The 24,542-nt window shown below is 35.9% G+C and overlaps 1 protein-coding gene across 1 annotated transcript; it reads right to left on the bottom strand.

The window, feature by feature from the left end:
* Nucleotides 1-14,266: 14,266 nt before the first annotated feature.
* Nucleotides 14,267-21,906, bottom strand: socs6a (suppressor of cytokine signaling 6a). Its single transcript, XM_055182184.2, has 2 exons — nucleotides 21,558-21,906; nucleotides 14,267-20,683 (listed from the first exon to the last, which is right to left on the bottom strand). The coding sequence occupies exon 2, from the start codon at nucleotides 20,557-20,559 to the stop codon at nucleotides 18,991-18,993; it is 1,569 nt and encodes a 522-aa protein (XP_055038159.2). The 5' UTR covers nucleotides 20,560-20,683; nucleotides 21,558-21,906; the 3' UTR covers nucleotides 14,267-18,990.
* Between the last annotated feature and the right edge of the window lie 2,636 nt (nucleotides 21,907-24,542).

Genomic DNA, 24,542 nt, shown 5'->3' with positions numbered 1-24,542 from the left:
TCCCAAAAATGACAATCGTGTGCCTCATTTGAGATCATTTAGAGTCCTTTGAAACTGCAAACTGAGTGTTGGGGTCCATTAAAGTCCCATTAAAATGAGAAAAATGCTGGAATGTTTTCCTCAAAAAGCATTATTTCTTCTCGACTGAACAAAGAAAGACATCAACATTTTGGATGACATGGTGGTGAGTAAATTATCTGGATTATGTGCAAACATTTCTATGTATATAATTATTTAGTGTTTATGTTATAATATGAACACTATTGCTCTGAATTCTTTTAATGAAAATTTGACTTAAAGTCACCATGAAATTGAAATTGACAATTCTTATTTTACTGTAGTTTCTTATAAAATATTTATCTGTGCACTTTTTTTAATAATGTTAATAATAAAAAGTACTTTTTAAGTAGTCTAACTTACACAACACTACATTTGGGACAAACACCCTTTCCATACAAAAGTTATCACTGGGACGGCACCTTTTAAAAATCTCCTATGTGCCATTTTGGTACAGATATACCTTTGAGGAATCAGTGTATACATCTAAGTTACCATTGTGTACCTTTGAGGTACCAATATGCACCCTTTAGGTACAAAAGTGTACTTTTTGAATAGGTACCATCCTAGTGACCTTTATTTTTAAGGGTATTATCTTATTTCATTCTTTATTTAAAATATTGCTATTACTGAAAAAATGATTTTTAATGAAGGTAAGTGGTTGCAATCAATTTATTTGAGCTACATTTAAACAAAAAATCAGTAAAATAAAATAAAATAAAAAACTTTTGTTTAAATGTAGCTTAAATAAATTGATTGCAACCACTTACATTAAAACAATTAAGTAAATTGAATGAATAATTTTTTTTCAGTGTATCCAGCAGTGAAACAGGTATCAGGTTATGTCATTTATTTTAAATGACCTTTTTCACGTCAAATGAACGTTTTGGAATCTTAATTGTGCAAATTTATAATACATAATTTGGGTAAAAATGTATACAAATCATTTTCACAAATTAAATATGTACTCTGGTGTCTTGAGAAATGCTGTTCAGGTGGATCTGACAATGCTAAAATTGCCTGTAGGTGTAAATGTTTAGGTCTGTTTGAAGCACTGGCCACCAGTATTTCCCTTATAGCCTAATATAACTGGGTTAGACCCCAACTGTTTTTTGCCTAACCCACAAAACCTCTGTTTTCATATGCAAATTCTCAGCAAGAAAAAAATCTGCCAATTTATATCTGGAGAGAAAAATTCAAATAAATGCTGGTAATGTAACATCAGCACACAAAAATGGTTACATGCTCCCCATTTCCTCGTTTCCTTTCTTCTCAAAATAAAGTTTAAGTGTCAAGAGTGCTTTAGAGCAGTTGACAGTTTGTGAAATAAATAAATCACACGCATTCTTTTATCTAACAGACTCTCTGTAGATGTAATTCGACAGCCGTAGATATTTAACAGTCATCCTCAAACAGAATTATTTCAGTTCTGCACAAGCTGGTTCCCAAAGTTCATTATTATTGCATAGCTTATGGCTACTCGTCTTCATCACGGCTGCATTACATTATTTACAAACCGAAAACAATTGTGGGAAAAGTATATTACAAGGCCAGGAACACCAGGGTTTGCATAATGGATAAAAAAATCCATTCTTCATCTGTGTGTTATATAATAAACACTGCATGTTGAAGGTATATTTAAAGAACCATGTACTTACTAAACTCATGTATTTGTTTTATAAGGAGGTAAATGGACAGATCTAGGCCAAACTAGGGGTGGAACTTTACATATCCATGGCTCCTAATGGGAGAAGAGGATTTCATAGCTTTTGCAGAAATAGGCATAAATGTAGTTTAAGTTGATCTAGCAGAAAATACGCAGATGAACCAGAAATCTGTTCCTTTAAATCACTGTTTTGTTGTAAAATATTCCCGAAGGTGTGGGACTCAGCAAGCTATTATAAACTGAAGAAAAGGTAGGATACAATCTAATAATCCACCATTTATAATGCAGTTTGCTCTGGGGAAATGTCCATTAGGAGAGACGCTTGCCACTATTTATATTTTGTTCACAGCAAACTACCAGGTTTCTTTACATGATGATACCTCACATCATAATGCATCTATTCACTTGTCATGTTATTTTTGTGTGTTTGACAGCAATACCCCATCATTTTAGTTTAATTGGACAGTTCACCCAAATATATGATTTCTGTCATTGTTTATGCTCTAAAAATATTGTTTCAATCCATGATTGAGTAAAACATGGGCAAAACCAACCACTGGTTTAAATTAACCTACATGTAGGAGTTGGTTAAGACAACCCAAGTTGACTTATAGGTTAAATTAAACCAACACTGTAAAAAACACTGTTTGATTTTGCAAGTCAATTCAAAGTTTTGACTTAAAAAAGTTGACATAACTTATAAATTCAAATTGAAATTGTTCAACTTATTTTTTTAAGTTAAAGTAACATCAAAATATATGTTGATTTGACAAATATGCTGCAAAATTTTTACAGTGAAAGGTTGGGATTGTCCATATTTAAAGGGATACTTCACCAATTTAGCATTCAGCTTTGTATCTGTAGAAACCCGGCAGTATTACTGAATGACCATGTTTCCCTCCATCATTTTCCCCTGAGAGGAGAGATATCTGCATTTTGGTTCTGCAAAAAAGTCCTCCGATGATGCAAAAATCGTCATATTACATCATCGGAGGACTTTTTTGCAGAACCAAAATGCAGATATCTCTCCTCTCAGGGGGAAATGAGGGAGGGAAACATGGTCATTCAGTAATACTGCCGGGTTTCTACAGATACAAAGCTGAATGCTAAATCGGTGAAGTATCCCTTTAAACCCAACGATAATTGAAACAACCCATCATGTATTTTATAATTAATTAGTTATCTTTAGCAATAAATAGGTAGGCTACTGATTTTTTAATTATTTGAAAACAACATAAAGGCACCATAGTGTACCCAGGTGAAAAAGTAGTACACTTCAATAGTGTACTTAAAGTTCTTTATTTTCACACACTAATTTTGTACTTAATATACTACAAATTCATCTTTAGTACTTCTTAAGATGTTCTTAAGATTATCTAAGTGTACTTCACTGTGCTATTTTGAGACACCCTATCACACACTATCTCTGTATTTAAAAATGTATTTAGTTAACACTTGTATTAAACCTGAACTCAACTTTCATACAAAGATGGGTTCAAGTGTACTACAAGTGGTACCTAAATACATTTTTAAATACATTTTTAGCACATTTTAGTTCATATTTATGGTGTCTCAAAATAGCACAGTGAAGTACAGTTAGATGATCTTAAGAAAATCTTAAGAAATACTAAAGATGAATTTTAAGTATATTAAGTACAAAATTAGTGTGTGAAAATAAAGCACTTTAAGTACACTATGGAAGTGTAGTACTTTTTCACCTGGGTTTCATTAAAGAGGTTCATATGCAGTACATCTTAAGTCATCTGATGCTTTTTGTGCATCAGTCTAAAACTGAAAAGGTTTTTGGTGAAAATCTATCTGCTCTTGCCGTCCTTGTTGAGTTTATGAGAATTGATGAAGGCAGTTTTTCATTCTGGAACAAATCTTTTTTCTTAAGTCAGATCTTTTCAATGAGTCAATTGATCTAGTTAACCAACCAGGCTAAATGATTTATTCACATAAAGAAACAAAACTGAGGCTGATTTCTTACAAACTAGTAAACAACAGTGGCGGCTCATCCGAGGGGAACAAATTCAAAATAAGAGTGTCATTTGTGTTGCTTGTGTTTTCAAAATATGTGTTTGTTGCGTCATGTGAACCATGTATATCACGTGTTTTGTCATAATATATGCCTGCTGCACACGCGTCAAAACCGTTTTTGATAAAAGAGACGCTCACGTTCACAAAATATATGCAATACACTCCCTTAACAGTAAACTCTGATTACACATGAGATTATGCGAGTATCATGAGCGTCTCTTTTATTATAAACCCTTTAGACAATGTGAATCTGTGGTTGTAATAAAAAAATTATGTTAACCTATGCTAGGTTGTTTCAATCCAAAATTATAGGTTGGTCAAATATAAACATTTTTAGGGTTAATATAATCCTAGGTTGGCTTTTTCCCTTTTTGTCCCAAACACAGGTTAATAATAACCCATATTTTTAAGTATAGGCCTAGATCTTTTTCAGTGTTGCATTCTCAATGTGAAAAACAACTCTAAGACACTTACAAAATATCTATTTAACACACATACAAAAATGTTTGAAAGCATGTTCTTCTCATTCTGTAAATTCTTCTCATTCTATCATCCAAAAATGCTTTTTTCTCCTACTTTTTTAGGATTCACCAAACAGAGCGAAACGTGAAAGTGTGTGAAGTGAAAGTGACGTATATGTCAATGTATGGTAACCCATATTTGGAATGTGACCTCAGCATTTAACCCATCCAATAAGTCGTGAACACACACACGGAGCAATTTACATAAGGGTCAATGATGTATGCACATAAAAATCAAGTCCCCTCGAAGCTAAACACAGCTTGCACATGGATAAATATATGCTCAGCAATACTTAATCCCATTATTTACATGAAAGCAGTGCTGGGTTATTTTCAAACTATGCTGTTTTGAAAGACAAATAAAAATAGTACGGCACTTTTACTATGGTAAACAGGCAGATGCACGGCATGCTAAACAGGGCAACATCCTGCAATGTCTGCTGGTTTGGAGCAACATTAATCAGAGCCACGATGCTGGTGGCTTATGTAGATTGAGAGATTTGCGGATCATGTAAACTCTTGTAGAGATTGAGTGGCAACGATGCAGAAACCTAATACAGTGTAGAGACACACTGCCTGAGTTATGTACACTTTAGGCTTTGTTGCTTAAGTACTGTGTGACATCTTGATATGGGACTGGTAAGACCTATGGGACACAAGCAGTGAGAGATAAAAATGCAGACAAGGTACAAAGCAATTTTGGACATCTAAGAGCAAAATATTTTTGCAATGTCAGAAGTTACATATGAACTTAATTTGGTTGATCACTTTTATATGAAATTTTAATACAATAGCCTAAATGGGTCAATGATGTGACATTAATTGTTTTGTGTCTGTATGGTTCAAAACTGAAAAAAAAAATGATTCATTGAATTTAATCAATTTTTTAAGGTAAGTGGTTGCAATCAATTTATTTAAGATACATTTAAACAAAAGTTGTATATTTTATTTTACTTTACAAATCTTTTTGTTTAAATGTAGCTTAAATAAATTGATTGCAACCACTTACCTTAAAAAAATTGATTAAATTCAATGAATCTTTTTTTTCAGTGAATTAAATGTAAAAGGGTTAAAATTTCAAAATAAATTTGCAGATTACTTGCATACATTCTCTTTTTTGAGGACCAAGTCAAAAATTTCAGAATATTTGGGGGATAATTGCAAAAATGTCAATGTGGTGTATAACCGGTCTGTGTCAATTGGTGTAACTAGTATTTTTAAAAATTAAAATATCAATATCAATATATATATATATTTAAAAAAAAGTGGAATAAAATATAATCATCTAGTTTAGTGTAATATGATTTTTTAGATACATTTTTACATCATTTGTCAACGATTATTTAGAAAACAAAGCTGCTTTCAGCATATGTCAGGACAAATATTACAAAAACGCATTAAAATTGACATTTAGTAATAACTAATAAAATGTATTTTTGTATGATATTTTAACATTTTATTTATCTATGTATTTATTATGATTACGCTTACATGCCATCAAGGTGGATTAAATATTTAATATTTCTCATTCTTTGGCGCAGTTGGCAGTTACACCATTTAACATTTTCAGGTCCATTCAGGCTTAACTTTCATAAAAATGGTGCAAATGTAATTTTTTATTGCATAAAATCAACACTATGTGCTTTAATATATACCTGATGCATGCTTTTAAAATAAGTTTTTTTTTTTGGTTCGGTTCGTTTAGGCAAATGTGAACATGGCAATCACGCTCGGATCCGCACCAAAACAACCAATCCGAGAGCGCCTGAACGAAGTGGTCTCGGCCTGATTGCAAACGAACTCTGGAGTGGTTCGGTATAAGTGTGGAAGCAGTCAAGATCTTATTGCTTATGAGCATACCTGATAGCTCTTTGATGATGAGTTCTGGTGAGCAAGTCAACGCCATTTAAAACCAAAGAACACCTGTTCCTTAAAAAATGTCTTCTAATTGGTCTCCTCAATAGTAAGTACATGGTAAGAATGTTGTCCCACCTAAGTTTTGATTCAAACATTTACCAAAAAAGCCACACAATAATTCTGCAAAGTTGCTGTCTGCCAATTCGAAACAAAGCAATCGATCTACATCTGAAAACACCTTTAGTAAATGTCCTTGCTTTCCAAGCTTATAATGGAAGATAACAGGGATCAGGGAACAACTTCGGACTTTAAAGCCCAAAAAAGTGCATTCATCCTTCACAGAAGTAATCTACATGGCTCCAAGGGGTTAATAAAGGTATTTTGCCAGTAATCAATGTGATATTGTAAGAGAAATGTTCATATTTTAAACTTTATCAACTATAATAACTAGCTTCCAGTAACTATGGCATCTTGGACTTGGGCGCGATTTACAAGAATCACTGCGCAACGTACCCATGGCAACGACTGCCACTACACTAAAACTCTTTTAAGATGGCACCGTTACCGGAAGCTAGTTATTTCAAGCTGTGTCCCAATTCAAGGGTTGCGACCTTCTAAGGATGTGAATTTAAAAGGTGAGCACTCGATCTTTGAAGGTTGCAGCCTCTAAAGTCCGCGAAGAGAACTTAAATGAGACGGGCTAGCCTTCGGAGGATCCATAATTTGGGTCACCTACTGCACGCCCCTGTCAGCAGAACACAGCGAAGATGTTTCTGAGTCTGACTTATTAAAATAAATATGGAGAAAAACATTAATTTTATTTTAGAAAATATGACACTTGGAAGTAGATTAAACTAACCAACAGTATATGAAATGAATAAACCTTAGAAATATATGCAACATAAACAGAATACTAGTAATACAATAACTTATAATAATAAAACAGTGACAAGAACCTGTTTCTGCTTAATACACTTATATTTATTAAACGTTTAAATTGTTTATTTTAAAATACCCAGCCATTACTGGCGCGCAATGAATCTTGGGATAGCCTAGGCCAGAATTCTTCATTGCGCGGCTCGCGAGCCGCATGCGGCACGGCAAGCTTTAACTTGTGGCTCGCATGGCAGTAAATATTACAGTGATATGATCATGCAGGCATGCGGTTTTTCTGTCTTTTCTGCTCCGGACGCTAACTTTGTTAGAAAACCATACCTATTAGATCAAGATGCACGTCGATAAGCATGTTCAGTCGCATGCAGTGCTTGCACAGAGCGATTGTCATATGACATCAAAGTACCGTGAGATCAGACTGCTTGCTATCCTTTTGAATTGATCTCGCGGCACAGTAATGGTCACTCGCCAACCGTTCTGTGCAGCGCCGCATGAAATTACGAGAAAGGTGGCCCCCTGGTGGTTTGGGGGGCACTGCATGAGCATATTATAAAAATGCTTAGCATTAAAATCCTGTTTTGGTCATTAAGAGAAAACATATTGTTTCAGTTCAAATTTGACTGGTGAATGTTAAAGAATGATTTGCCCTTGTATTTACTGCATTGCAACAGATTGGCAGATTGAAAAGCAGACATCCTATTTTTGATACTTTGCGGTAAAGGCGGCTCTCCTATTGACCTTGACCTATCAGTGTGGCTCTCATGAAAAAAATAGTGAAGACCACTGGCCTAGGTTGTTAAGGATCCATTCGTTCTATCCCTAACAGCACGGAGAAATAAGGATGCATTTTGAGGCTTTGTTTAAGCATCCTTCGAATTGGGACGGTCTTATTAGCCTTAAGCCGCGCTGCTGTGACTTTATTAACCCATAGGAGTTTTGTGGATTACCTCTGTAAATGATGAATGCACTTTTTGGGGGTTTAAAATTTAGAAGTTGTTCCCTGATCCCTGTTTTATACCATTATAAAGCTTAGAAGAGCAATGACATTTGCTAAAATAACTCCAAATGTGTTTGTCTGAAAGATTATGGGCATATGTATCTCTGATTGCTTGAGGGTGAGGTTATTTTGGCTGGAGTATCCCTTTAAAAAACGGTACAGCTATTGACAGGTTTAATTGTTGGTCAGAAATAATTGTGATTTAAGCGAATGATTTTAGAGAAATCTGTCATTCCCCATTCCAGTAGAAAGGACTCTAGTCTTGCATGGCTGAAATAACTTCCCAAAGGCATTGGAAACATGGCCACCTAGTGGTATCCTAAAGGGATTTGGTGATACACATTGTGTGCAGCTGTCATTGTATCGTAAATAAAACACAGCTATTGACCAATCAGAATCAAGGAATAGAACAAAAGTTTGGTAATGCTTTTTACATCACGTCCAAGTTTCGATAAAGAACCGCAATCTGTGAAAAACTGATCTTGAACTTTTGGTGATGCAATCTATAATATGCCATATTTCAGATGTGTCCCACCCTCTACGGTGTAAAATAAAAAAAATCACAATTCTCGTGAAATCTACTGGATTTCATGGGACTTCCGTCAGCAGTGTGGTGAGCTAGAAACTGTGCGAATTGTTGCAAAGGGAGCACATGCCAAAGATTCATGCTCTTGAGACACTATCACAGACTAACATGACAAAGGAACACCTGCTTGGATTTTACCCTTCTCTTCTAACAGTATGGCTTGGATTTTAAAAGGATAGTAGGGTGCTCTTCCTTGAAGTATGGCTACGGAGAGTTCTTCCCAACTATTTCCTGATGGGCGCCACCTGTTCTTCTTGCCACATGAGGATGCGTGGATCGCTGGGGGAAGAGAATATTGTCACGATAACACTGCGGGAGGCTCTGTCTCGCTCTCTCTTTATTCCTTTGTCACCTGTTGTCCTTCAGGTACCAGATGTGAGTGCTGCTGTAATAAAGGCCATATTCTGCGAGTCTATGGCTGGCTTCCAGGTACAGTGGAAGTAAACATTAGTTTATTAGTGGTGCTGGCTACAGGCAATATTTGTCATGTTTAGGGTGAGGACTGTCATATAGGTGAGGTGTGCAGGTTGCTCAGAAGATAACAAAACTTCCTAAAATATTCTTATGCATCCCAACATTGAGATCTAGCAAAGACCAATGACAAATAAATGAGAGAGACATCATACTGGTTGAATAATCCATACGAACAATATAACTGTGGCTATTGTATTTTAATAGTAATGGTTTATATCATGTGATTCCTACAGTACAGTACATCCATCTCCAAAGCAATAAACATTGCCACAAGAGCAAAATAGGCCATTGCCACTAAAGTAAATGTAATAGGCCATTAATTTGTTTATTAATTTATGATCAGTAAATATGTTATGGTTAGCCATAGCTTCAACGGTGCACAGACCAACCTTTAAAGTAAACCTTTAAAAGCCCACAAATATAAAAACATCTGGTACCAGCGGATGCTTTAAGGCCTTATTATTATGCTGCAGGCCGACAAGGTTCCTTCTGCCGTGTCATTTTAAAAGCCATAGATATGTTCACTGCGTAATTTGAGCTGTCTTCATCATCCGCTGTTTTCTGGTGACAAATGGAACTTCATGCAGAGGACCAGATGGCATGGCTAAGTCATAAATCTAAGAAATAAGACGTTTGATTGATGACTTTGGAAAGAAAGAAACACTCGCACTAAAAAACAAACTGAACGGCAATTTCTCTCTGATTGAATCTGACATAACACAAGCAAATTTTTGGTGCTATTTCGATTTCATTATGGCTTCCTGGCAACGGTTTTAGTTAAATCAGTTTTAGCTCAGAACTTAAAAATCAACTAAATTGAACCCAACCACAAGAAATAAGGGGACATGGTAAACGATGTATCGCCCCTTCAATTTATCCAGCTGTGGATGTGTCACATCATATGTAACTAATGATGTTTGAGAGGTGCACAAGAGAAAACCTTTTTTGCATGGCAGGTACACAGGAACTTTACACCAAAGCAAATTTATTTACACTGTCAAAAAACAGAAACAAAAAACGATCACTAACTGGCACTGGAGGAGTACCCTTTATCTTTGCACCTAAAGAGTTCATATTAGTATCTCAGAGGTGAAGAATTTGGTTCCAAAATGCAATAAATCTATTTTGACTAATTTCAGTAAAAACTTGTTTTCTATACCAAGAAAGTGACAAGATGAAAATCATTATTTTCTGTCACAAACTTTCACATAGCATCATTAGGTTATAATAACATTTAAATACATTTTTTTTTTAAAGATTTATTATAAAAACTGATATTTTTTCCACAAAATGCAATAAATCCATGACAGTTTTTTATTTCAAAATGCTATAAATCTATTAAATCAATGTATACATGTGCATTCATCTTTACCATTTTATATTTATTTAGTTGACTAGTGGTATACAATGATTAAAAATAAACATTAATGGCATTAACCAAAACACTTACTTTGTTATATTAAGAACACATTGCTGCGGTTATACTTGACGTAGTCTCTTTACATTTTCACAGCGATCAGCTGTAAAATGTTTTGGTCCTGCTCGATTTTCGTTGACTTTGAGTAAAATAATGTAAAGTTTTCATAAGATCCTCTGGGATCCATCTTTGCCATGTTATATTCATTTAGTTGACTAGTGGTATACACTAATTAAAATTGTAAAATGTTTTGGTCCTGCTCAATTTTCAATCATGCTGTCGTGTGAAAACAAGCAACAGCCGGCATTTTTCGTCGCCCCTGCAGTGGCTTACGTTTCTTCCCCGTCAAAGAAAACCACCACAGGTTTATCAATGCCATCAAAATAATAATTTTGTTTTTGTTTGTTTGTTCTCATGAAGTACAAAGTAGATGAGAAAAACTAGGATACCGTGCACTGAAAAAATGATACATTCAATTTACTCAATTTTTTAAGGTAAGTTGTTGCAATCAATTTATTTAAGCTACATTTAAACAAAAAAGAATAGTATAGTAAAATAAAATAAAAAACTTTTGTTTAAATGTAGCTTAAATAAATTGATTCCAACCACTTACCTTAAAAAAATGAGTAAATTGAATGAATAATTTTTTCAGTGTGTATTCAACATGCCGCCATTGGAGGACTGGCGTTTATCGTGTTTTGGGATTTTGCGAAAAATTAAGAATATATTTTTTAATACTGACCTGATACAATACTGATTTTGGTGGTGACACTTTTTTTAATGCTGTTTATCGCGTTTTGGACCCAAACTCACTTCATGTATACATATCTGTACCTTAATGGTAAGATATTTTTAAAGGGTACTGGCTCACTGACAGCTCAGGACTACTTTATGGCCTTTTTATATGACGGTGTAGGTCTAATAATTGTACTACAAAAATGTTGACAAACATTATTAAAAAAACAGTTTGATTACAAGTTCCCATATTATAGAAATAGTTCACCTAAAAATTCTGTCATCATTTACTCACCCTCATGTTGTTAAAAACCTGTATGAATTTCTTTGTTCTGATGAACACAACGGAAAATATTTTGAGGAATGTTTGTAACCAAACCGATGAGAAGCCGCACATATATTTTTCCTACAATAGGTGTCAATGGGGCTTCTGATCGGTTTGGTTACATTTCTCAAAATATCTTGACAGATCATTGCATCTTGAGACAGAACAATAGCACTGACATATTTTAAGAAATGTCAAAGCAAGCTGTTTTCAGTTAAGACAGCTCAAACGTGAATTTTAGCCTGGGACAAGGCTTAAAGGAATAGTTCACCCAAACATTTAAATTCTGTCATCATTTTCTCATCCTCATGTTGGTCTTAACCTGTATTAGTAAGAAGATATTTTGAGAAATTATGATTGTAACCATTGACTTCCACAGTAGGAAAACAAATATTTTGGAAGTATTGTGATAAATGATTAAGATATTTTTATAAATGATGGTAAGCACACAGGATCAAGACAGGATCCATTGAATTCCATCGTATTTGTTTTTCGTACTATGGTTACTATCTGCTACCATCATTTCTCAAAATATCATCCTTTGTGTTCATCAGAAAAAGAGACTCATACAGGTTTAGAACAACATGAGGATGAGAAAATTATGACAGAATTATCACTTTTAGTTGAAATATCCCTTTAATCTTTTTCTGATGGATTATGAAAGCATAAACACAGTGCAAGAACATTCAAACTGTTCTGGTAAAAACTCATATTTCTTTAATTTGTGTAAATACTTTGTCTCATATTAACCAAAAGAAGATTCTAAAAACGAAACGAGTATTATTTTATCGCTATCTCTTACCTCATTGCCTAAAACAGTGCTTCTCAAACTTTTTTAGCATGCAGCCCCCCTTGTGTACCGTGCATTTCTTCGCAGCACCCCCAAAGAAAATTTATGACAAATTTGTTCTTAAATGTAACATTTGAATTAAACAAAACATATAAAATTGTTCAAATTAGTGCTGTTGGTTAGTAGCCTTATATTTTTTTGGTTTAATTACACAGAATTCATGATAAATTAATGTATTTTATAAAATCTCATAAAACTGGGGCCACCCTGGCACCATCTCGCGGCCCCCAGTTTGAGAACCACTGGCCTAAAAGACAACCTAAGCACAAAGCGGCACAACCCCTCCCATCTTCCGCTATTAAACTGCACTAGAGAAGTTTGACCAAAACTGTGCAAGTTGTGAATTTGTGAAACAAAATGGTGCTGTAAAAACACAAGACACACAACAGCAATGATATTCTGGTAGCGAATTGCATATGCCCGTATGTCAAAACAAACCTTAAGATTTTTCACACTGAAAGTTTGACTCACTTTGTACAGCACATTTGAAAGGACGTGCTATATATGAGGGTGGCATCCTAGTGTGACAAGTTATCACCACCTTACACCATGAATAAAACATCTTGTGCCCAGAAAAATGAATATATATATATGAAGAGTTTGGTTCCAAAATGCAATAAATCCATTTTGACAAATTTCGGTAAAAACGTGTTTTCTATACCAAGAAAGTGACAAGATGAAAATCACTATTTTCTGTTACAATCTTTCACATAACATCTTTAGGTTATAAAAACATAAAAAATTCAAATCCATAACTTGATTTTCAAAGATTTATTATAAACACTGATAATTTTTTCCACAAAATGCAATAAATCCATGACAAGTTTTTATTCAAAATGCTATAAATCTATTGAATCAATCGCCTATATAAATGTGCATTCATCTTTGCCATGTTATATTCATTTAGTTGACTAGTTGTACACACTAATTAAAAATATAAACAATAATGTCAATAATGTCAAAAGAATTACTTTGTGATAATAAGAACACTGTCATTACTGCGGTTATACTTGACGTCGTCGCTTAACATTTTTTCACAACAATCAGCTGTAAAATGTTTTGGTCCAGCTCGATTTTCGTTGACTTTGAGTAAAATAATGTAAAGTTTTTCATAAGATCCCCTGGAGTCAATGCGTTATGACAGAAACTTCATGCTGTCGGTCCGGGCAAACAAGCACCCGTCTCCCGAGTGCCTTTTGCGTAAATTATTAGATGTTGATGGCTTACGTTTCTTTCCCGTCACAGAAAACCATCACAGGTTTAGCAATGCTATTAAAGTATTATTTTGTTTTTGCTTGTTTGGTGATCACGAAGTACATAGTAGATGATGAAAACTAGAATTCTGTGTATTCAACGCGCCGCCATTGTTTGTTTAGATTGCGTGAATGGTGCGCTGTAATCTGTGGAGTGGATTTATGGCATCCTGTAGAAAAGAGGGAGTGGCGTTTATTGCATTTTGGGAAAAAAGGGAGAAAAGATGACAGAATAACACTGCGGATATTGGATTTTGCGTAAAATTAAGAATTTACTTTTTAATACTGGCCTGATATAATACTGATTTTGGCAGTACCTCATTTTTTTCAAAAATGGCGTTTTGGAACCACACTCTTCATATATATATATATATTTGTCTATTCTTTGGGAGTTCAAAAACTGTAAGTAATTCTAGATACAAGCGCCAAACTTTACAACCACATCCAAACTACTGTTATAAATGTTAATGTCAGAAAATGTCAACAATTGTTTATTATCTCCCAAAGTCATACATAGTTCATTTATCTGTACTGATTTGTTATATAAACTTTAAATAGGAATATAATAGGAATATAAAGAAGAAGAAATTTGAATAAAGAGCAAAGCCTTGAACAGCTTTTTTATTCATAATTTATACCAGCAGATACAAAAATGTTTGACTGTATCCAAATGTGCAAGAAAACACTATTGATACTTTTATTAATTCAAATTAAAACATACAAGAACTAACTTTGGAAAACTGACAATGTAAACTGGAGTAACCAGACCCTTCATGGCAACCGGACTGAATTCAGAGCACTGAAAACGTTGACTTTTTGCATGTGACTCCCAAAAGTATACCAAAGTTGTTGTAAATACATAGGCTTATATCTAGGTGACATTCCATATCCCCTATTTCATAATCAAAAAAGGCAATCATAATCGTAAAGCAGCACAAATGTGTATGACACATTAAAGAAACCGGGTTCTTAAAATTGTACCAAGACGTTTAAGAGAGATATTATAAACAGAAAGAAACTAATCTGTACTAAAAACATGTAAACATTCACCTTCATTCGCAGCACAGGGGCAACAGAATATAATCAGAAAAATATTGACTTTAGTGAAGTAAGTGCTCGGCTGTCGTTGTTTCTAAATACTTCAGCAATCTGAACAACATTTAAGACGCACATACAAGGTTATGATAAACAATACTGAACATGATGGAGTCCCAGAAACTTCATTAAAATAACAAAACATGTCTACTGCAGTCACGCGTTTTCATTTTTTAAATCTAATTATGCTCCTCACATTTGGGAAAAATTAAAGGAAATGAAACAAAAGTACATTGCGGTCAAACACTTTTTTTTTGCATCAGTCAACTTCCACATTCTGGTAAACACAACTAATTGAAAAACTTGTGTCTTGCTAAGACATTCATCTCCGCTCTTTCACTCTCTCACACATACACAAAATCTACAGCTAATTCAGATACAAGTAACAAGACTTTCTTTTGACTCCAAACAAACCTTCATTTAATCGGCAACTGTGCCAATACAGTAAACCAATCTGAAGCACACATTCTTTACCAAAACATACATACAGCATATAAACCTCAGCTTCTATTGTGTGTTAAGGAGTAGTTTTCACCACTAACTATTCCCTCATATGCAACCTAATTACCAATGAATCATGTATGTGTTCACTAATGAACGTTAAAGATGGCAAACTGCGCTTATTTGACAGCTAACCTTCAAAGTCTCCCCAAGGTGTCTCACGAATTCTTCACACAGCATTGTTCGACGGTTTCTGCGAATGCCAACTGGCGCCGTCTTAAAGGCCTTTGGACCATGTGTGGTGTGAAAACCGCAAATAGAAAGTTCTGGCTCTGATTCACACACATTCAATATGCCAGATAAAGAGACTTTTATAAGCTCCCGATGGCTTTTGTTAATTATCCCAATAAAAGACCAAAGCTAACCAGTGGCAGCACACATGAATGGCATCGTTATACATCAATCTATCCCAACGTTACATAATAAAATGTCATCTGACGCATCAACACGTGAAAAACTCAACTAAACCAGGTTTACTTAATTGTTCAGTCCTGTTAAAGCACTCTTTAAGAAAAAAATAGACAATTCCCTTTTAGGTAACAGGAAAAGAAAAAAGGAGCAGATGTGTGGAAAAAACAAACCGAAGTGAATAACAATGTATGAATTCATCTGAATGTAACATTTTTGGTTTGAAGCGGAGTTTATGAAAAGACAGGCTGACATGCTGCTATTACAGAGGGCAGGAAAGTCTGCTCTCGCTCCGCAAAGAAGACATCTCGCATATTCACTCAAGAGCTTATGAATGCTGAAAAATTCCTTTGGGATATTTGCAGATTAATTAAGTGAAAGTTTGCTCATGGTTCAAGTATAAACAAGTCATCCACATCTCTATAAAACTGTGCTTTTTGATTTGGGTGGGTTGTCACGAATAATTCCTGCATTTTCTGATGTTTAATTCTTTTAGCATTTACACCAACTAGTGACGTTCATCTTTTTAGCATTAGAAAGAGACGGATGTAATACTTGATATGGTGTTTAAAAACAAAACGATTAGAGATGCATCAATATATTGGCCAATAATCGGTATCGGTCAATGAAAGAAATTTTTTACACTATCGCTTACAGTTTAAAAACAGAAGATAGTCATGGCCGATATCCTTTTAATCAAAAGAGAACAAAAAAATGCAATGAATTTGAGCTATGTTTACCCTCTAAAAAAATGCTGGGTTATTTACAAAAATAAAATTGTGCATCTCTAAAAACATTTGTTTTGTGAAAATATACTCATTTTCCAGCTCCCGAGAGTTAAACACTTGTCCTTCATCGTCTTGGAATCCATTCAGCCGATCTCCGGGTCCGGCGGCACCAGGGCCGGCGTCAAGGGGGGCATTCGCGGGCAGTGCCCCCCCGAACAGGTTGTTATGCCCCCCCTACAAAGTTTTTATTACTTTAATATATATATCAAGAATAATTAAAATAAATTAAACATTGATTGTTTCATGACTTGTAATGTAATCAAATGAGGAAAATATAGTTGATATATGTTTTCTTTAATTAAAATAGACCAGTTTCTCTGATTGGATGTATTGCCGCGTCTCACCCGTTTTACGTCTTTAGCATATTTGTGACTTGATACTAGCAACGTTTTTTTTCGCGGCATTTTATGGATTGTGTAAAATATGGATATTAGAACATTTAGAACGAACCAGCACCGCCTGCTTCATCTTCATGCAAACACAGACTGGCTATGCCTGCAAACTCAGAGATTAGAGGTCGAGGTAGAATTTACAAATCTACAGGACACTGTTTTAAGGAAGTTTAATGTTCTTACACGCCGTCTTCAGCTATTTTAAAGGTAAGTTAGCGTTGTTTTAAATTACGTAAGCTTAAATGTGAAGTGTGGCTATAGACCGTTAACAGCATTACGACGTGATTATGGTAAAGCGGCTTTTTTAAAGCTATGACGCGGTGTGCGCTGCGCTATGAAACCCATTCATTTCAATGGCTTGCGCCGCGCCAGGGCGGTTTGTTGTAGCGTCGAGCCAAGCGCGAGCGCAGCGGAGCTCAGCTTGCGCTCACGCCGCGGTCGAAGTTCAATAGTTTTGCGCATAGTTTGTGGTCTTTTGCACTTTATACGGGAAATGAGCTGACAGTCTGTACTAGTTGTATGAGTGTGTGCTTGCTGTATTTGTTGTTTTAATGTCTTGTTTTTGCAAGTTATTGTTGCTATTGCGTGCCCCCCGTTGGAAGCCGAGTGCCCCCCAGTTAGTTATGGTCTGGCGCCGGCTCTGGGCGGTAGCACTTCCAGCATAGCTCAGCACAATCCACCGAATCTGACCAGACCACCAGCATCGTGCCCAAAAATAAACAAAAGGTTTCAATATTTTTCCTATTTAAAACTTGACTCTTCTGTAGTTACATCGTGTACTAAGTCCTAGCGATATCTGCATAGAAAATCCCAACTTTAATTTTTTTGTCAGTCTTAGTACACGATGTAACTACAGAAGCATCCAAACTCTTTAGTTATTTTTTAGCGCGATGCCAATGGTCCAATCAGATTCAATGGATTGTGCCAAGCTATGCTAAAAGTGGTACCGCCAGACCCGGAGATCAGCCGAATGGACTCCAAAAAGGCAAAAATCAAATGTTTAACTCTAGGGGACCTGGAAAATGAGTATATTTTCAAAAAAAAAAAAAAAGTGGAGTGCCCCTTTAAAATGTATATGAATCATAATTAGAGTTGCAAAAATCTGGGAATATAGGAAACTTTCCATTGAAATTACACAGGAATATAGGGGATTTGTGGTACACAGATCAAATCTCGAGGAAGTTGATGTTTGTATGTGATACAGTTTGTATAAATTAGCCAAAATGTACAAATAATTTAATGTAATTATTTTTTTATTTACTTAAGTTTCCAACTTGGTATAATTCCAAAATTCCAGTGCTTTGCAACCCTAATCATAATATCTTTGCCTATGGTACACAAGTCAAAAATAATTTTGTTCTGACAAATCTCCTTTGTTCTTTACCTGCTCCCTTTTTGGATAATCACTTGGCATTCTTTGTTTTTTTGTACTATTTGCTTTGCATGTTATTCAGAGTTCTTGATTTGTGGCCGAATGACTGAATTTGTTGTTGCACAGATCTACAAAATAATCATGAATAGCATAAACTGTATGGTAAGATAAACTTTAAACATTTAATCATTTTAAAATATTAACTCTGAATAAACTAATCTTCTTTAAAAACTTAAATTTTGTGCCGATCAAAAATCGACATCCAGCATTTTTGCAAGTTTAATTAAAAGTACCGATATAAACCTGCCAAAAAAATTTGGCTGACATCATGTTTCCTTAATACAGCACAGAACAACCAAATCCAAATTTTTCGAAACCAAATTCCTTGTAAGGCTACAGCAATATGATTTCCTTAACATTAACGTCTAACCCCCCAAAAAAAGATAAAAGTTATTAATGCAATACATATTTATGTAATCATTATGCCTATGCATTTATTCAGACATGCCATGAAGCATGGTGTCTCTTAAGCTTGGCTTACCATAGGTCGGAAAAGGTAGTAGTTGTGAAACGCTGAATCTGAACAACAACAACTTCAAAGCTCATTTTTTGTGGGAAGAACAGATAGTCAACCTAATGCTAACAACACAAATCCAGCCTATGCAACTGATCGCCTTATCACCAAAAATGTAAACTGTTTTAAGAATGTATCACTCAACAAAAAGTGCAATTTACTACTGAATGCCACCCACTACAATCAGTTCAGTAGTGTTTCTCCTGCAAATAATCCTTCATTTTGTTTGGTAAAGGCAGTTTCTGAATTAGATCTATCCGTGTGTACTGTCGAATGACAAATCGGCAAAGGTATTGCAACGAACGCACTTGCATGAACCGAGAGACGGGATTGGTCAACCGAACAGGATACGTGGCGGATCCTGGCAGACGGGATCTGGAGTAACAGAACGCACCGTTTTCCGAGTCTTTTATAGAATGTTCAATAAGATCTACTATGGAAGTGTGACCTTCTACATCAGGCTGCTCGTAAAAACTGAACCTGCCGTTTGAATGTTCGATCCTGGTGTGGAGAGTCTTTCCCTGTGACCGAAAGCTCAAGCTGAGGAGATAGCGATCATCTGAGCTGTCCCTTACCAAAAATGAACCATCTGGTAGGTTCACTAGCTTCTCCTCAGCTTCCCATCGAGTGATAGGACCCCAGTACCAACCCTGCTTGGCCAGTTTTTTAAGTTCCTCCGTAAGGCTCGTTACAACCATGTGTCCACTACTGTGGAAAGAATCGTACACCCTGCTAACACCGGGGACAGAACTGGGGTCAAAGTTCAAGTGATGCCTCACTCTTTCGACGACATGAGATTCTGCACCACTGAAATCAGAAAGGGTCCTTGGAATTTCATTGGTAGAAAGAGGTGACAGTGAGGGAGAAAATAAAGGTGTATCAGCTCTGGAATTGGATAGGATCATTGCTGGAGTACCAGGTATGGACTGGTCCATAAGAATGTCTGGTGGCATTAGATTGTGGATGTCTTGGCCCCGATCCGCATGCAACGAATCAGATTCCACCTGATCTACAACTTCCATGGGTGAGGAGCCATCCAAACAAAAAGACTGGGATGAATCTGGGTACATTCCATCATCCAAAGGCATTGTGTACTGTATGTAGTCCTGAGGTGTTAGACCTATAGGCACGTGATCCTCAATGTTCAAATGCAAGTTGCCACTTTGAGTCGCCATGTCTTTCAGAGATTCACTCCTCTGGTCTTGGAACAGACCTTCTAATTGGACATCATGGAACTCCTTATGGATGCCATTGAGGGAGGGGCTTGGAGTAGGGGAGTGGACCATGGCTTTTACTTTTACCTCCATCTTGATGCAAGCTTCCTCTGAGTTGACGGGCCGGAAAGGCCACGGAGAAGGGCTGTAATGATGGCTTCGGAGGGACGAGGATCTTAGAGGTCGCTGGGTTTTGGCCTCACTGAAGCTTATTGGGACCGACGAGGACGAGAAGGTGTCATCGTCGTCTCCGGAGCCCACTGCAGAGGAGCCTCCTTTAACCTTAGCTTTCTGTTTTGCAGACAGCCTTCTTTTGAGCGTGCCCATAAGACTTTCGCTCTTGGATCGGTTCTTGTGACCCTTCTCGTCCTCCCCATTAAGATCACAACTTACCAGTCCTTTGGTGTAGCAACCTCCAAAAAGGGAGTCATCTTTCGTGAACTCCGCAGCTAAGGATGGCTGCTGAAGCATGACAAAATCCCCATCTTCTTTGCCCTTTATGTTAAGTGACTTTCTGATCGTTTTGAGAGTGATCTTCTTCATTCTTGTACACCCCGTAAGGTGAAGGCATAAGACGGTCCTATGTGCTGACCGATAGATGCTAACAGCAGAGTCCTGCCATGTGACTGGGAAATGTCAATCATGTGAACGCCACTGCCCTTTTCATCTGCAAAAGATAAGATAAAAGCTGGATTAAACAGTAAAATAGCCATTGAACCATTAGCAATGTACAACTGACAGTATAATAAAAATATGTGGTATGTAAATATATACATAAACATACATATTATATATAGACTGTTTCATCGGGCGCACATGCAGTGACGCAATAAGCGTCTGGTCCAAACTTTACTTCCGGTTTCTGTTTGCTTAATGGTCTGACTAGTTGCTGAAACTGAACTCTTAAACAAATACCTCGCCGAAAATAACTGTTTTGGGTTCCTATGTAATCTATGTGTTGTTTATTTTGCTTGTTATATAAATAAACTACTTTAAAAAGACTTTGTTGTTATGTAATCTGCGCAGAGTTTACCGGAAGTTACGTGATGACCACGAAAGCCGCATGTTTATGTTGTTACTGCTGAAACCGTCTATACATATAAATTTATACATAAATGTACATATTATATATACATAAATATACACACATACATATATACACAGTGTGCAATGAGCTCACATGTTAATCAAGAGATTATAAATGTGTTGATATTAATAAAAAGGGCTTATAGATGAAAATCAATGTTTGCTAGATGAATGGCTATTAAAAATAATGCATCTGAAATGGGCCTTATCAAACTAGCCAGCATGATATCTACGAAGACAGCATCAAAATAAAAACTACCATGTTGTATTAAGTGATTATCGGTTTATAACATTACTAATTTGTTAAATTACGAATGTCATGTCAACCTTCATAACTATATCTCACAAAATAAACAGGCCTTAAGGTGAGCTAACTGCGCTAGCATGCTACGGACCTTTACTGTGTCAGTTAAATAAACATCATTAAACATAAACATTAAGAGCAGTTAACTTACCACTTTAAACAGAGAAGTAATCCTGTTTAAAACATGAATCTGGGTGAAATTAAGCACGAAATCTGACGACGAGGGACATTTAGCATTAGCTTCCAAATGCTAAGCTAACTTCACACGAACAGTACTGTTTCAATATATTAATAAGTTCCGCTCGTGATCTGTGCTCATCTCGTGCACGTAAAGGACCGACATCGTTTTCTCCTCCTCTGTTTTAGTCCGTTTAACGAAAGATACATTCCTCAAAGTTTCACAAAAGCTTAAAGCCTTTCTTCCTTTTTTGGTGCTAGCTAGCCACTTTGGCTGTAGCCTCTTCCTCTCCCTTTGTTGCCTGTTGCATTATGGGAAAAGACGCCGAAAGGATAACAAAAGGAAGGAGGGTGTCTACATAACTAGACTTCATACTCAAACACTTGCTAATATGAGAGGCTGAGTACATTAAGTGTTATAGATATTAAGACACATAATAATTCAATTAAAAAATAAAATATCACAATTTAAAAGAAAATTTAATAAGACTATAATAAGTAGGGTTGCCACTCATGTCTGATAAAAAACCTGGACATATCGATGACCCGACCAATTGGTTTGCTCACATTAACTAATGTTAAAAAGATTTAAATAATGTGTTATTAACATTAACAAAGAAAAAAATGCTTTATTAGTGCAGTTCATTATTAGTTATCATGTTAACTAATGTACCTTATTGTAAAGTGTTACCCAATTATTTGTTAATTATATTAAAATATGTAGATCACTTTTATCATTTATATATGCTGCTTATGTTATTTATGTAAACTGTTTTTATTTATATTCCATTGCAACTTTAAACAGGTCTAAATAGCATCTAGCCAGCCTGAAAAATATGCACATGAAATTAAACTTGTTGAACTTACCTCAACATGTATTTTACAATCATTTAACCCCCCAACCCCCCGTGGGCAATGCTCAAGTCACTGTTACAAACTCTAGTGTACACCGTGCAAGATTGTCATTATTTTTAACTCTTATAAGACAAGGGTACACTTTCGTCTGGCGTAAAATGTGTCTTATGTGTTCTCTTTTGGGGCACTCTCCCTCTGCCATGGTGGTCTGAGATAAAAGTCCCCCAACACTGACAATTGATTGGTTGATTTACCGAAGCAGGCGAGGAGGCCAATCAGGATGCTTTCTGTCTTACATGCGCTCAGAGCCGAGAAAAGGCACACAATGTCTCCCTCTGATATATATATATATATATATATATATATATATATATATATATATATATATATATATTATATATATATATATATATATATATATATATATATATATATATATATATATATATATATATATATATATATATATATTATCACAGACAAATAAATAGCTTTCACAATTATGGTTTTACTCTCAAACCAGGTCTTGCCCTGGCTCTGTGGTGTGTGCCGCTCGCATATTTTTCCACTCACACAATTTGCCACTCGCTCGCCACTTGCAAAATATGCCACTCGCATATTTTGCCACTCGCCACTCACATATTTTGCCACTCGCATATTTTGCCACTCACAAATTTTGCCATTCGCATGTTTTGCCATTCAGATATTTGCCACTCGCTTGCCACTCACATATTTTGCCACTCGCATATTTTGCCATCGCATGTTTTGCCACTCGCAAATTTTGCCACTCGTATATTTTGCAACTCGCAAATTTTGCCACTTGGAAATTTTGCAACTCGCATATTTCAGCCCGCATATTTTGCCACTCGGATAATTTGCCACTCGGAAATTTTGCCACTTGGATATTTTACACCACATATTTTGCCACTGGAAAATTTTGCCACTCACATATTTCAGCCCGCATATTTTGCCACTGGGAAATTTTGCCACTGGCATATTTCAGCCTGCATATTTTGTCACTCGCAAATTATGCCACTCGCATATTTTGCCACTCACAATTATGCTACTCGCAAATTTATGCCACTCACATATTTTGCAACCGCAAATTTTGCCACTCGCCACTCGGAAATTTGCCACTAGGACATTTTGCCACTCGCTAATTTTGCCACTCGCATATTTCATCCCGCATATTTTGCCACTCTGAAATTTTGCCACTTGGAAATTTTGCAACTCGCATATTTCAGCCCGCATATTTTGCCACTCGGATAATTTGCCACTCGGAAATTTTGCCACTCGCATATTTCAGCCCACCTATTTTGCCACTTGGAAATTTTGCCACTCGCATAATTCAGCCCGCAAATTTTGCCACTCGTATATTTTGCAACTCGCAAATTTTGCCACTCGGAAATTTGCCACTCGAAAATTTTGCCACTCGCATATTTTGCCACTTGGATATTTCACACCACATATTTTGCCACTGGGAAATTTTGCCACTCGCATATTTCAGCCTGCATATTTTGCCACTCGAAAATTTTGCCACTCGGAAATTTGCCACTCGAAAATTTTGCCACTCGCATATTTTGCCACTTGGATATTTCCCACCACATATTTTGCCACTGGGAAATTTTGCCACTCGCATATTTCAGCCTGCATATTTTGCCACTCGCATATTTTGCCACTCGCATATTTCGGTCCGCATATTTTGCCACTCACTAATTTTGCCACTCGCATATTTTGCCATTCACATTTTTCAGCCTGCATATTTTGCCACTCAAAAATGTTTTTAGTGAGTTTAAAGCTTGAATAGGCTAAATTAACCAAACAAGCCAACTAGCGTGAAGTTCGCATACTTATGCTCCGCCACTCATAAATACTGTACATAAATACAGAAGCAGCATACGGCGGACTCTCGCAGCTGTAAACGTTAATGTTGTTTCTTGCCTCATAAATGTCAAAATTATTTCATACTGACTTACAAGGCGCACCTGACTATAAGACGCAGCACCAGCCAAGTTATACGGTATTTGAATGTACTTTATTAGATCAGAATTTACTAACTACAATATCTATATAATATATATATTATCACATGGCCACCACAACC

This window comes from Misgurnus anguillicaudatus, chromosome 25 (genome assembly GCF_027580225.2).
Source record: "Misgurnus anguillicaudatus chromosome 25, ASM2758022v2, whole genome shotgun sequence".
Classification (NCBI taxonomy): Eukaryota; Metazoa; Chordata; class Actinopteri; order Cypriniformes; family Cobitidae; genus Misgurnus; species Misgurnus anguillicaudatus.
This window is presented reverse-complemented; position numbering and strand designations above follow the sequence as displayed.